The following is a 13,812-nucleotide window of genomic DNA, read 5'->3' on the forward strand; positions in this document are numbered from 1 at the left end:
TGTTTTTCAAGGTTTACTGTTCATACTCCTTATGGCTCAATTTGCAACCATATTTTTCAGCAACACTGTTCTTATCACCTTCCAGGCACAACTTGCAATACACAGGACAATATAAAAAGAATTCTTTACTCACACACAAGCATGCACGTACCATGGACTTGAGAAAACTTGGATCAGCAACAGCCAGAATTACTTGAAATAAAATCCTAACAAGAGTCTTGATGGGACACTCAAACCTGGTTAATCCAAAACACTTTGCAAACTATTTTTATTCAAATTAAAAAGACTCAGGTAAACAAAGTGATGGTACATACATGTTATAAACCTGGTTAGCAGCTTAACCTTCAGGAGTACAAGAGCTAATGAAAAGCCAAGCATGGATTAACCAGGTCCGAAAACATACACTGAAAAAAAAGTCACCAACATCAACGTTTTGATTTTTTACACAAACAGTAAATTTTCTCATGGAAGGGAAGGACTGAAGAAGAAAACAAATAATTATTAGTCATCTCCAACTGGTTTATGAAAATACCGGTCCTAGATTAAACTATTTTCCACTCTCACAGAAGCCAACCATCTCCCATACATACTTTTTAGTTTAATATGAAAGTTTTCTTTACGCCAGTACAATGAACGGCAGTGGAAAACAAATGAGGGGTTCAGACACCCACAAAGAGAGACAGACAGATACGTCTTCTTTTTTTCTTTTTTTTTCTTTTTTTTTTTTTTTTTTTTTTAACCAGAGTCAGAAAACAGTTTCTTTTGCTGGTTTTGAATTCTAGACTGTAGCCATTATATCCTAAATTTCACTGCAATTGACTGAAATGCCTCCAATATAGAGACATGATTTTGAAATAAATAAACAAAGCTTACAATAATTGATTAGGGCCAGCCCAGTGGCTTAGTGGTAGTGCTCTGCACTGCCTTGCGGGAGGACCCAGGTTTTGTTTGCACTTCCAATCTCTTGCTCCTGGGCCGAGAAGAGCAGTGTAAGTAGGGCTTCAGCTGCTCGGGCAGGAGAGAGCCAGTGCTGCAAGTCTGCTCATCACTGACCTTCAGATAAATTAAACATCTGAGTTATACAGGCTCCAAAGGGAGTCCCATCCAGTCCTCAAAAGAAAATAAATAAAACAATAACTTAACTAAAGTCCATCCCAGGTTCTTTGGTGTAATTTTTGTTCATGCTGAGAAGTAGGAGAATCTGGTGGTGTATTAGTACAATCCATGATAGTTCCAAATACTCAAAAACTAGGGTTTGCTGCCTGATTCACTTCAGCGTCCCATCTTTGTGGCTAAAAATTGCAAAGCCTCTGGCAATTTGAACACATTTTAAGATGACACTGTATATATGGGGGTAGTTTAAGACTATTCAGTTTCTACTTCGTCAAATAAAACTGATCATTTACAAAGGCCAGTAAGGAATTTCTGTACCGCAGGTGTGCTACTTGTACAGTCCAAAATCGTAATTTCCCTATATGTTGCTTAGCTCCATTTGCTTCATATCCATTGCACATTTGACTTAAACTGTCCTTAAGTGCCTACTTGTAATTACATGGGTTTCTGTGCAATGACTGGAGGATTGCAATAGGAGAGGGAGAGGAATTAGCCAGTAAAATTAAACAACAGTTTATACTTGCACATGTCACTTCCCTCATCAGTATTAATTACATCAGCAAAACAAAATCCAACGTATCCAGTATTTGAAGGAAAATATTTAACCCTCTGCCAAATACACTGAAATGAAAAGGTTCTGTACTATTAAGACTTTAAAAACCATCTCCACATGATGAACATTTCTAACAGTAAGATGATGTGTACCAGTAAATCAGTTCTTTTGGACTGAATTGCAACGACCACACTCCTGCCAACAATTTTTTCAACTTAACATAGCTTTCTCAGTTACTTGATGCAATCTAGAAGTATTAATTCTTTTTCTAAAATTAAATACATGAAAGGATTTACCTTTAAAGAAACAACTCTGCAGTCCAAAAGGTTGGTTAGTTAGGAGGACAGGCAAGTCTTTAGCAGAATGCAGCCACAACCCTGAAATTTGGCAAGAGTCTATACCTACCTTACATAGCAAAAAAAACCCCACAAACAAACAAAAAACCAAAAAAAGGAAAAAAAAAGAAAAAGAAAACCCCCAAACCCTCTGAAGACTGCAATGCAGAAATTCTATTTCTCCAATGTACTTGGTATGCTGAACTCATACATACCATACATTTAAATGTCAAAATTTTTCTCAAATTTTGCATTGCAAAACTTTAAGGTGAATCAATACACTTAAAGAAAGCATACAAAAATGTCTTACGATACCCAATCATTAACAGAATATGTGTGAATTTAAAAACATCATGTTACTTCACTAAGAAAACTACACCAACTCCCTTCTCCTCTAACTTACCTTCCAAGACCTGAACTGGTTTGAAGTTCTGCATGCCTCTTCCACATGCAGACAGAATTGCTTAGGGAGGAAACTTCCCCCTCCCACTGCTCGGTGTTGGGGACATCGCAGAACCCCCAAAGCAGGCCATGGTACATGAAACATTTCACCTTCTAAGGGCATGCCAGCACATGTATTCTGTTACTGATTTAGGATCACAATGGCCTTGGCTACACAATTAAATTACTGGACAGGACTGGACAACATCAGCAGTCAAGACACCCTCGTCCCATCCACACTAGTACTTCCACAATTGCTGTGGCCCACTCAGCTGCCTTGGTATTGACTTGAAATGTCATTTTCCCTAGTGTCAATCACAGCTTACCTTCAGCTTCTTTTAAGAGATCCTCCCTGTTCACATCCAAGAGAGATTTCTGCCAGAAGTGGCTAGCACACACAAGCACATGTACACACATCCTTCTAAGATGTAAACTACGACTAATTTCATATTCCACTGTATCAATCTGTACTTTTTCTTTTTTTCTTCTTTTATATAAAAACAATGGCATCAGATTCTCAGCAACAAAGTATAAGAAAGATGAATCCTTGACTACACTTAACCAATTATGAAATTGCCTTTCAAACAAAGGAAACATATGCAAAAATCCGTGTATTTGATAAAGTCAACTTAATATAACAAAAAGTGAAATATGCTTATTAAAAGTGTCCTTATATAAAAATGGTCTTGCAATGTACAGTAAAATGCAATACAAATTATTGTTGATTATCTCTTCCCACCCAGTAACTAAAACAGCTATTGTTCCACAAAACTCCTTATATGCCGGTATCAAAGAAAAGCAATTATGCGACTAAACATTTTCTATGTTGTACGCCTGACGGATGTTAAGGGTGTCTCGTAGCATCAAGTCTCGCAGACGCCATAATGCATCGGCCATTGTGCTATGAGCCCCTTTACTTTTCAACCAGTGTGAAGGGAGTCGGCTCTCTTGTTCTTTTGATAAGTGGACATCTCGTCTTCGTGCTAGAAGGTCAAGAAATGGTCTTGTTATCTACTGGCTTTGATATTCACCACAATTTCTCTAGAAAAAGGCAAATATAATTCTACAGTACAACTTTTACCCTAGTAATTTAGCACATACGATTCTTAGATTTACCCATCGATGGAATTAGCCTGCTGATAACATATATACTCCTAGTCTGTTTTTAACAATTACATTTTATTAAGTAAGCAGACTTATTCAGCATTTTCTATAAAAGCAAAAAATATTAATGGTTACAAAGAAGCGTGTTCTGTCTGGAAAAATCCCACTGTATCAAAAGCCTTACCTGCAAGTGTCTGGTCCCACTTGCTAATACTATTTGATTCAGCACTAAGCCCCTCAATATATTTCAGATAGGCTTCAGAATGAAGAAGCCTCTGTGTCTTTGGTGGAGGGGAGACGAACATGGGAGTTGTGGGCTGCTGCATAACCGGCTGACTTGCTGGGCTCTGGCCGGGATACGGAGGGGGTGCCTGCTGTCCCGGCGGGCCAAGGATTCCCATCTGCAACGACAAAGCAACGGACAGGTCACAGCTGGGGGAACTGCAGGGTAGCTGCTTTGCATCTGTGCATCAGGTCACCCTTGCACAACGGAGCTTCAAAAGAGGTTTATGAGCAAAGGCATTATGAAATATCCCTGCAAAACACTCACTTCAGCCAGGGCTATCCATTGGGGTCACCGAGATGCACAGAGAAAGTGCAAACAAACCACTCGTATCTAGCAGACAACACTGTTCATAATCTATGTAAAGATACTCTAATTACCCACCATTTTTCCTCTCTCCTCTTAACCTAAATTACTCCTTTTGCCTCCTTTTTCTTTCATGCTTTCTCTAATTTGATCAGAAACTGTGTGGTCTGTAAAGTGCAGGGTTTATCTCTAAAACTTCTAATCCAAATTGACCCTGATCCTTGGCTGTCTGGGATACTTGCACAGAATAAATGTTAATTACTGTCAGGCAAAAATTGCAGGCAGGCCACAAAACCCCATAAAAATCACAGTCACACAGAAGAATTCCCATCACTGTGATTAAGTAGCAGTACTGAGAACTCTTAGCACAGATATCCTGTGGTCTGGAATAACTTGATGCCATGACATATACACTTTACTACTTTCTCACTCAACTTCTGGTTTTCTTTACGCCCTCTAGTCAAAAATCACATTTCTCTTTATGATGCAAAAATTTAGTCAACACAATTGGAAATGTACTGAACACTTCTTCTGCATCTATCACTGAGAAGGAACATCTGATCATCATTGTTATCCAAACTCACAAATTATGAACTGCCAATAAACATTTGCTTCATCAGTTTGTGAAATACGGGAGTAAACAACAAGGGAGTTTTTACCCACCCATCAACAGCTGAGAAAGCAAACAGCATCCTCTCTGCATCACCAAAGCATGCAAAACCTAAATTATCAGCAGTTTAACACTGTGTTGAAATGACTCAGTTTAGTAGAAGGAAAAGGAAACAAAACACTGTCTTGCTTATACTGCACAGGTTATCCCACTGGACAGAACCTCATTAATTCCTCTAATAACAATTTGACCAACAAATACAGACATACACTCTTAGCATAAGATATTAACTGGTTCTAAATACATTGGTGTACATATGGTTTGTGTTCTGCCTGGGAAAGGCTATGTCCATCCCGACATGCTTTCACTGAGATGTTGTTCAAATGCTAATTCAGAGCCTTAGAGCCTCATAAATAATGCAAAAATGACTCACCTGCTGTCCAAAAGGACTTGCTCCAGGTGCTGGAGTGCCTACCATGGGGGACACATTTTGGCCTATAACACCTATATTCCAAAATATAAAATAATTAGTCTTATTCCAGAGCAGTGACAAATACCTCTTGGGTCTTCTACAGTAAGAAGTTATACTTTGATATCATTGCTCACTTTAAGCAGATGTACAACATTCAAATACCCCCCACTCCCCCAATAAAAAAAAACACTTTAAAAATTTCTGAATGAAAAAAAAAAAAAAAAAAAAAAGAAACCAACAAAACCCCCCAACATGACAACCACCAAGCATTGATAAGTGGCCTATTGAATTAATTTAAAGAAATGCAAAGTGAATAATTTTTGGTTTTCAGTTGGGTTTTTTTTTCCACGTTACTTAGCAATTGCCTAACTAAATCTTTTAATTTATAACACACATCTTTAGCTTGACAGGATCTTCCTGGAATCCTTTAAGAAAGGAAATGCTGATTTGCTTTAGCAACATTTAACATTTCCTTGTGTTCAGTTTTATAAAATGCATTCACATCTGGAGAAAATCAAAGCCATTGCACAAGTTCTGTTAGATCTCACTAATATAAAACTCAATTTGTAGGTTAAGCTTAAATAGTCTTATACAAAAGACTGATGAATATTTGAAACACATTTCAAAAAAATAAAACCTGCTAGATTTTCTCAAACATATTGAGACTTTTCCCTATTGTACAGAGTGCAGCAGAAAACACCCATGTCAGTGTTATATACAATAAGTTACAAATCTAAATGAGAGTCACGCAGTTCCTGATATTTTACATACAGATGCTTTGGTGTGAAAAAATGAAAGTTATGTGAGCTGCTGCTTTTCTTTCTGTTTATGCCACTTCTCATATTCATTCACTGGAAAAGCTGCAAACTAACTGTGCTTTTCCTGAGGGTTTAATTTGCATGCAGGTTTCTGTATCAGTGATGAAAAGACGTGCTACTGCATTTTGCACACTAAAGCATATTTCAAATGCATTTTCCATTTCATCACAGCCCCATTTTAAATGCATCTGTACTAACAGCAAGACAGAAGTTGGCAAAAACACTGACGATTATAGGTTGTGGAATATGGCACAGATTTTGGTTTTGGTACAAAGTGAGGAGGTCTGGATGAGGGCACCCTCACCTGTCCAGCATCAGAGCATGGCTTCGCCCCTAGCCCACCCCGCTCAATTTAGCACCACTTCACGTGTGGTTCTGCATTCCCAGGCATTATTTTTCCCCTAATCCACATCCTCGCAGTTTTAAACACCATCCATAACAGCCCACTTCTCTAGTGGGAAAAACTCCTCAAAGAAATGCATTGTCCTGGATTCACCTCCCAAACATTTGTATTGGCTGGTATGTGCTGAATGTCACTGCCTTGGTGAGTCGGAGCCAGGCTCACAGACACACAGCTGTTTTCCTACTTGCTCTGTGTGACATTATGACAAATCTTACACACCTGCGAAGCTGCAAGCTGCACACCTAATACTGCTGGACTTTAAAAATGCAACAAGCAAACAAAAAAACAAACCCACCGCAACCCAAAACAATTTACATACAGATGAAAATCTTAATAGCGTTTCCAATAAACACAGTTGCAAGTGGGGTAGGGGGAGGCAAATGAGACCACTTCTGTCCACAGCTTGTTTAACTGCTGAACATATGGGATGCACATCTTTTAAATAGGCACAGGAGTTATCAGAGGTAAAAACTGAAAGGATCAGCAGAAAACAGGGTCAGAGGCAGATGAAAATTTTTCCCCATAAAGAGGGCACATTAATGGCATTAACACTGAAAAAATGTTTGTTTCATTCAGCCACACTTTTCATGGAAAGCATGGCAAAAAAATAGCAAACATGTAGTAGATAATGCTCTCAAAAATCAATTCAAAATTTGGCCAACAGTACACTGAGTTCACCTTACCCCCACACGTTTCCAGTTGCTGTTGTATCAACAAGGTTTAATCTGAACGTTATTTTATAATGACACACATCAGTGCCCCAATGGCCAAGGGGTCTTACATGACCAGGTTCATTTAAGTTCAGTCTGGCTACTGATTAATATTAACATATTGAAAAAAAGTGTTTGGTAAGGAATGAGAGCAATAAATTTCATTTATAAGCCCACTTTAAATAAGAAAAGGAAGAGTGAAAGGATGCTGTTCAAATGACATAAGGATACGAGTAGGCTGATTTCAGCTTTTCAGACCTCTGAAACTCAAGCACAATTGTCATGTTTTTTGGCTGGAGCAAAACCACTGCTGGAACAGCACTGCATTTCTCCAGTAACCGTTCCTTGCTGGTTTACTGAACATGCTGTTCTGTCAGCATCTTGCATATACCTCATACATTCAGCAGTGCATCGTGTGTGCTGCAGCTACACAAACCTGCAATGTTCAGAAACAAAAGCTATGACCAAAACAAGCTGCAGATAATTTCTGTAACAACTGGTTAAACGCCAAGTACATGAAAATGAAATAAGAGCGAATGAGGATGACATTCTTACCGGGTGGTGGGATGCCTGGGATGCCTGGCATACCTGGCGGAAGTTGGTGGGGTGGGGGCACCCCTGGGTGAAGTGGCTGCATGCTGCCCATGCTAACAATGCCATCAACTGGGCCCTGCAAAGGTGGCAGCACCGGTGGATAGCCACTTATCATGCCTTGAAGGACACAACAAATTTCAAACATGCATCAATAACATGCAATATGATCTACACAATCATGTAGACATGCACTATCCACAAAAAAAAAAAAGCACCTTTAGTACAGCAAGACGATACTACAATTAGTATCTTGCAAAATAAACAAAAATTAAAAATAAAGTTATAAATATGAAACACTATACTTCTGATGAATTAGTATTTAGTGTATTTATATGTTTCTCATGGGGCAATAAATGCTGAATATTCAGATATGTTAACACAAGGAATAAATTCAGCCACAATTAAATGTTACTAACACAAGCAATTTTAATACAGCTTAAAGCTCTGCCATCTGCATACAGATTACAAACACAACACTAACTACACAAGCTTCACGTACAGCCCTACTACGTGGGCTAGCTCAGAGAGCAAAGCCAACTGGAACAAAACCAAAACCCTGTACATTGTTCTGCAGTGCATATGCAAAATTAACACGCACAAGCCCTACAGCATTCATATACTTAAAACTAACAGCAGTGACGGGTGATTTTTATTCAATTATCTCCAGTGTGAGCTAAGAAAGTAATTCAAATTTTAAACCCGACAGCACTGGATGTGCTGGGCTGCAGTAGCTGACACTCATGGCACTAAACCAAAGTAAAAGGACTTACAAAGAGCACCTGCAGTCCCTCACAGATTTTCACTGTCAGTGTCTTTGAGATGTCTTTATAAGAAAATCAATGATACGACAAAGATGGTATTGTGCTGCTCACCAATTTAGTTTTCTGCACGTGAGGGAAGACAATTTAGAGCTTATTCCGGTTTTGGCTCAGGTTTGCTGCTACCCATGAGGTGATACTACAGGATATAGCTGCGCTATGTTTATCAGGTCCTGAAACGTAACACGCTTGTCCTTCACCCGTTTTCTAGGCTTTTTGATTTGAATGGATGTGTTGTTAGGTAACCAAGGAAAGGGGCTGGAAAGACAACGGAAAGATGGCAGAGGACAGAAGCAGGTCTAGAGAGATGAGATAAGCCTAGAAATGCAAGATTGCTGGGGCTTCTATAGCAGGTCCCAAGAAACCACCTACTGAGTTATGCCACACTCCCAGTAAGTCATAAAACAAGCTCTGAGAACAGGGATTTCTGGAATAAGATTGGCCAAAAACTCATATCAGTTCTGACTGGAAACAAAGCTGTCAGAAGCTCAGGGTCGAAACAGATCAACCAGCTCCAAAATAAAAGCTAAATTTGTCAGTTCCTCAGGAAGGGTTACAAAGGTAAGAAACCTGAAATTCCAAAAGCCTTATATGCAGGAAACGACGAGAAAAACAAAGAAGTGATCTCCCTCAAAACTTCAGTTTCCACAGGACACCTAGATTGACACTTACTAAATAGGTCTTAGGTACCTATTGCAAATACTGGAAGCTCATCTGTACCTCTTTATTAACAGAGTGAAATCCATATTTCTAACGGAAAAAGTAAAAGAAGAAAAATAACGAAAGCATCCCTAGCATAAGGGGCTTTCACTGTAGCCACCGCCCGGTACTTCCAGCGCACCCCGAACTGTAACCACATCTTCAATGTATTTACATACACTTTTGAAGCTTTAAAACAAACAAACAAAAAAAGCTCCAATGAAACCAACCCATATTTATCAATCATGAAAGCTCATTTCTACATTTCCAAATAAAATACTCATTCAACAACTGGCTGCATTAATAGTTATTGTCAAATCTCCATGAGTAATCAGTTCCTGTAGCTCATCACAAGGTTATAAGAGCAGCCACTTTCATACCCCATATATGAGTTACCACTTTGATTTTAAACTAGTAAACATGGGCAAACTATCTCCAGCTCCCACAGATGTGATTTATGAAGTCTGTCAAATTACTTGTTTTCTCATTTTTTATTATAACAATGTAAGACTAAATAAACTTTCCTAATGCATAAATTTACAAGTACCTAGAGTGCTGCATGCTAAGAGAAATGCATCTCAGAAGGCATCCAGACTTTTTGGACCCATGGGCCATAAAGAAGTTCCATGAACTTCCGTGATGGAGAAGTTCTCTGAACTAGAGAAGAGCAATGAAATGATGGAGGAGGATGTAAAAGAGGTCTCAACAGAATAAGATACCTCTAAGTCAGACTTGCGGAAACCAAAAGATGAAAGACTGTGTTTTTCAAATGGGCCACAAAAACAGAAAGAGCGTAAAAAGATCCACTCGATCATCTACTTTAAGGAAGTACTTCACAATGCCAAAGTGAAGAGACTTGAATGTCTAACTGCTCAAATAAGATGATGGTCTTAAATACAGCTTGGCTTTTGAGGAGGCTGCCACAGGAAGTGAGCACGTGTAGTTTGCAGAATGCACATTTTTGGAAAAGTTTTAAGGAAGTGTTAATAGTAAGTATTACTGCCCATCAACACCTACCTCCAAAAAATTAGAAAACTGACTCAATGCCAAAAAACCAAGAACCAAACCAAGAAAACACAACCACAAGAGGATGACATTTCTACACACTCTAGATTGAAGTAGATTACTCACTAAAGAGAACAGCATTGGAGACTTTTTTATATCCCTTTTTCTTAATATATGCACAGATGTGTACACAACACACAGACACATACCAACTGCAAACAGTTCAGAGGAAAATTATCCAGAACAAAGTGAAAAAAACAAAAGAAAAACACAACTCAGTGTAAACAAATGCTTTGTAATCTGAAGACCATGAACCAAGTAAGGAATGTGCCTTCGGTTTAAACATCCATGCAGCCTATTTACTGAAAAGGGATTTAGAGACCATGATGAAAAATGCCTCAGGCTTCAGCTTTAAATATGGCCACAGCCTGTGAGACGGAAAAGAAAAAGAAAAATGACAAAAGAATAAATGGAATAATTGGAATGCCTTAAGGTAAAAAAACCCCAAAACTCAAAACAAAAGCCCTCCAAATACTTATTTTTACCTACTCAGCACTATTTTGACCTTGACTGAAGTAATCTAATTTTTTTAATTAGAAAAGGGGGAAGGAAAACAACCTATCAGGTCATAGCTAATTCATTTTCTCACCGATGTATGGCTGATTCCCATACAAGAATCTCCAGTGGAATCTACATCGTCTTCAGATCTGATCCTGAAAAATACTTACTCCGAGCATACCCTCTATGAACTCAAGACAGATTACAACTGGTAATAACCACACACCAAACAACAGGAACCTCGTGGAAGAGTCCTCTGAGCTCAGCTCTATTCTGAAAAATCACCTCATAAAACTGGCAATGTTGGCATCTCCTATTTGTTTCTGCAACGGCTCTAGATCCTAGCCTGCTCTGCTTACCGGTGTCTAATTGGCAATTCTGTAAAGCTTTTGCTTGGATTTAAAATCTAGTTTGAATTCTGTTTGCCTCTTACCTTCCTGACAATAAATAAATAAAAAATAATAATAAAAATCGGCTCCTACTTTACACTTCCACTGATGTTGCATGCACTAGAAGAGTATTTAGCTCGCTTTTCTCCTGCCGCAGCAGGGCTAAATATGAACTCTGCAAAGCAGAATGAATAAACACGACTGCACACACAGAACAGGACTACCGCACAAGGAGGACCCTTCTTCCCTGCATTTTCAACAGGCTACTCACTACTGGAGCAAGTAACATGGGACTACCAGGCTACCGCTGGCGTTATGTATATAATGAAGAAAGACTGAAGAGGCTGAGCTTTTTCTTCCGTAAGAACAAAGTGACCCAAGAGAGTGTTCAGAGTTATGAAGGGGGTTGATATAGTGGATGAGGAAAAAATGGTCATAGCTCCTACGTTTTACCTGCAACGGGTGTCAACTGCTGATTGAGCATTCCCATTGGTGTTGGTGGCGGCACCACCCCCATAAGAGCCCCGACAGGAGTGCCTGCCCGGGGGGAGGAATTCTGCTGCTGTGCTGCTCGCTCTCTCTCCTGCTGCTCAGCAACTTTAGCTGCCCGCTCTGTAAAAGTATTTTAGATTTTCAGTTCTGTTTTGTAACCCAGAATTTCAAAATATTATCTGTTCATTAAAAAGGACTAGTCAAACACTGGCATAGTTTAGTCAAATATAAAGTAGAACAGATGAATCTTTTTATACAGTATATGATTTGATTTCATGTGGCTGCAGCTAAGACTTTTAGAGAACCTTTCATGAAAAATATTCCACAAAGTTTTATCTCTTTCTAAAAAAAAATAAAAATAAAAATAAAAATAAAAATAAAAATAAATAATAAAATAAAAATTTTAAAAGTCAAAGAACAAATTTGATAATAACACCAGTGTTACCAACATGAAGCAGCAGTCCAGCATTAGGCTCAGTCCGCACTAGGAAAACATGGCAAAACGTTCCCTCTGTTGACACCACTGGCTCAGCTAAACCAGTTGCAGCCAAGGCCGGCAGCAATCACGCAGATCCGCTACCAGCTGCTGCGGGAATTCTAAGCACCATGTCTACCAGACGTGCCCTAAAGTAAGACGCAAATAGCAGATAGCAGTGCCAGCCGGTGGCCCGTTCCTTCTTGGGCTCCTCGGGTATTTTTACTACTGATGCAGCTGAAAAGTGGTGGCAAAGTTGGGAAGCATTTGCAAAGTTTCCCTAGTGTAGAGAGGTCCTTAGTGTTTGGAACATAACAAGCAGCAGTTTGATGAACCAAAAAGATTTTTCTCTGCCTCTTTCTGTCATTTTCCCCATTTGGCCCCCTTTGAGTTATTTTTTTTCTTTTTTCTTTTCTTTTTTTTTTTTTTTTTTTCTGAAGATGTCTAACTCACATTGTGCTGCTCACTGGAGGTCATGTGTGTCCTTTGTACGATGAATCTGGTCATTATCTCAATCAAGTTTCTCACTGTGACTGCAAGAACAAAAGATCTACTGCAGGGGAATCTGACCAGAGGACAATTTTATATTAAGGGAAGGGCAAAGGGTCATGGGAAGAAGAAAAAAAACAAACCAAAACCCAAGCAAACAAAACAAGGAGATATACTGAATGCCTACTCAAGGTGTGTTGGGGGCATGCAAGTTGCTGATTTGTTTACTCTGAACATTGTATCTGACTGACGCAATGAGGAACGACAAAGAATAAATGAATGCAGCATACATCTCCAGCAATTTTAATAACAGTGAATGCAGGGCTAGAAGTTCTCTTGCAGTTGGTGAAAGATGAAAACTGCCACCAAAACAGCAATCAAGGTCCTCTGTCAAACAAAGGCTAAGAAGAAGTTCATCAAGGAGATTAAGTTATGCATCCTGCCAATGTTACTCGTTTTCTCTAGTGTATGACTTCAAATGTCTATCACACATTTGTCACCTGTAGAACCTGTTTGTGCAGCTTCTAGCACTACTTCCATACACTGAAAGACCAGTTTCATTTCTAAAGGCATTTCCTTCCTTCTTTTCACTTCTGTCATTTTGGAAAGAGATGACGACGCACAGAAACTCCTAAATGTACTACAGGTAACTTACATGTGATCGAGCACAAAATACACAAGACACTTAAAGGTAGATCCTGAAGTAGAAAAATGATAATTTTCCTCTTTAAGAGCAGAGCAAGCATCTGGGGACAAGATGAAGCAGCTGTTCTGACTCTCACCTGCTTCCGGCCAGCTATAAAAAAATCGTCAGACAAAAGCAAAAGTTCTGGAGACACTCTGATGAATGAGAAATTACTGTTCAGCATCCAGCTTTATCAGACTTCAGAGTGCTGAGCTTTGAAGAAGGACCTGATGTAGGACAGCACTTGAGTTTTACCTAGCCTCTGCCCATGCCGTGAACTGCCATGGAACTAACAGATGAAACACCACTGCCAAAGGGAACTGTAGCAGGTATCTAAAAGTTAAGCCTTGAGCATTCACATAATACTCAATACTAAACCCAAATCGTTTAGGCCAAGACTTGAGATCATTCAAACAACATTTCCAATACATCTCAAGAGAGACGAAAGAGACATTCTGCT

General features: G+C 39.1%; 1 protein-coding gene across 8 annotated transcripts in view; it reads right to left on the reverse strand.

Moving 5' to 3' along the window:
• Window positions 1-107: 107 nt before the first annotated feature.
• Window positions 108-13,812, reverse strand: part of PBRM1 (polybromo 1) — a 69,218-nt gene continuing 55,513 nt past the window's right edge. For 6 of the 8 annotated variants that reach the window (XM_056336172.1, XM_056336171.1, XM_056336176.1 and 3 more), the window contains 5 exons: window positions 11,665-11,823; window positions 7,704-7,859; window positions 5,179-5,249; window positions 3,731-3,947; window positions 108-3,425 (listed from right to left, as the gene is read on the reverse strand). In XM_056336172.1, coding sequence (XP_056192147.1) covers window positions 3,253-3,425; window positions 3,731-3,947; window positions 5,179-5,249; window positions 7,704-7,859; window positions 11,665-11,823 — 776 coding nt within the window. In that variant the 3' untranslated portion in view covers window positions 108-3,252. The remainder of the gene's footprint in view (window positions 3,426-3,730; window positions 3,948-5,178; window positions 5,250-7,703; window positions 7,860-11,664; window positions 11,824-13,812) is intronic. The other 2 variants (XM_056336178.1, XM_056336177.1) reach the window with 1 other exon arrangement.

Source organism: Falco biarmicus, chromosome 4 (assembly GCF_023638135.1).
Source record: "Falco biarmicus isolate bFalBia1 chromosome 4, bFalBia1.pri, whole genome shotgun sequence".
Lineage (NCBI taxonomy): Eukaryota > Metazoa > Chordata > Aves > Falconiformes > Falconidae > Falco > Falco biarmicus.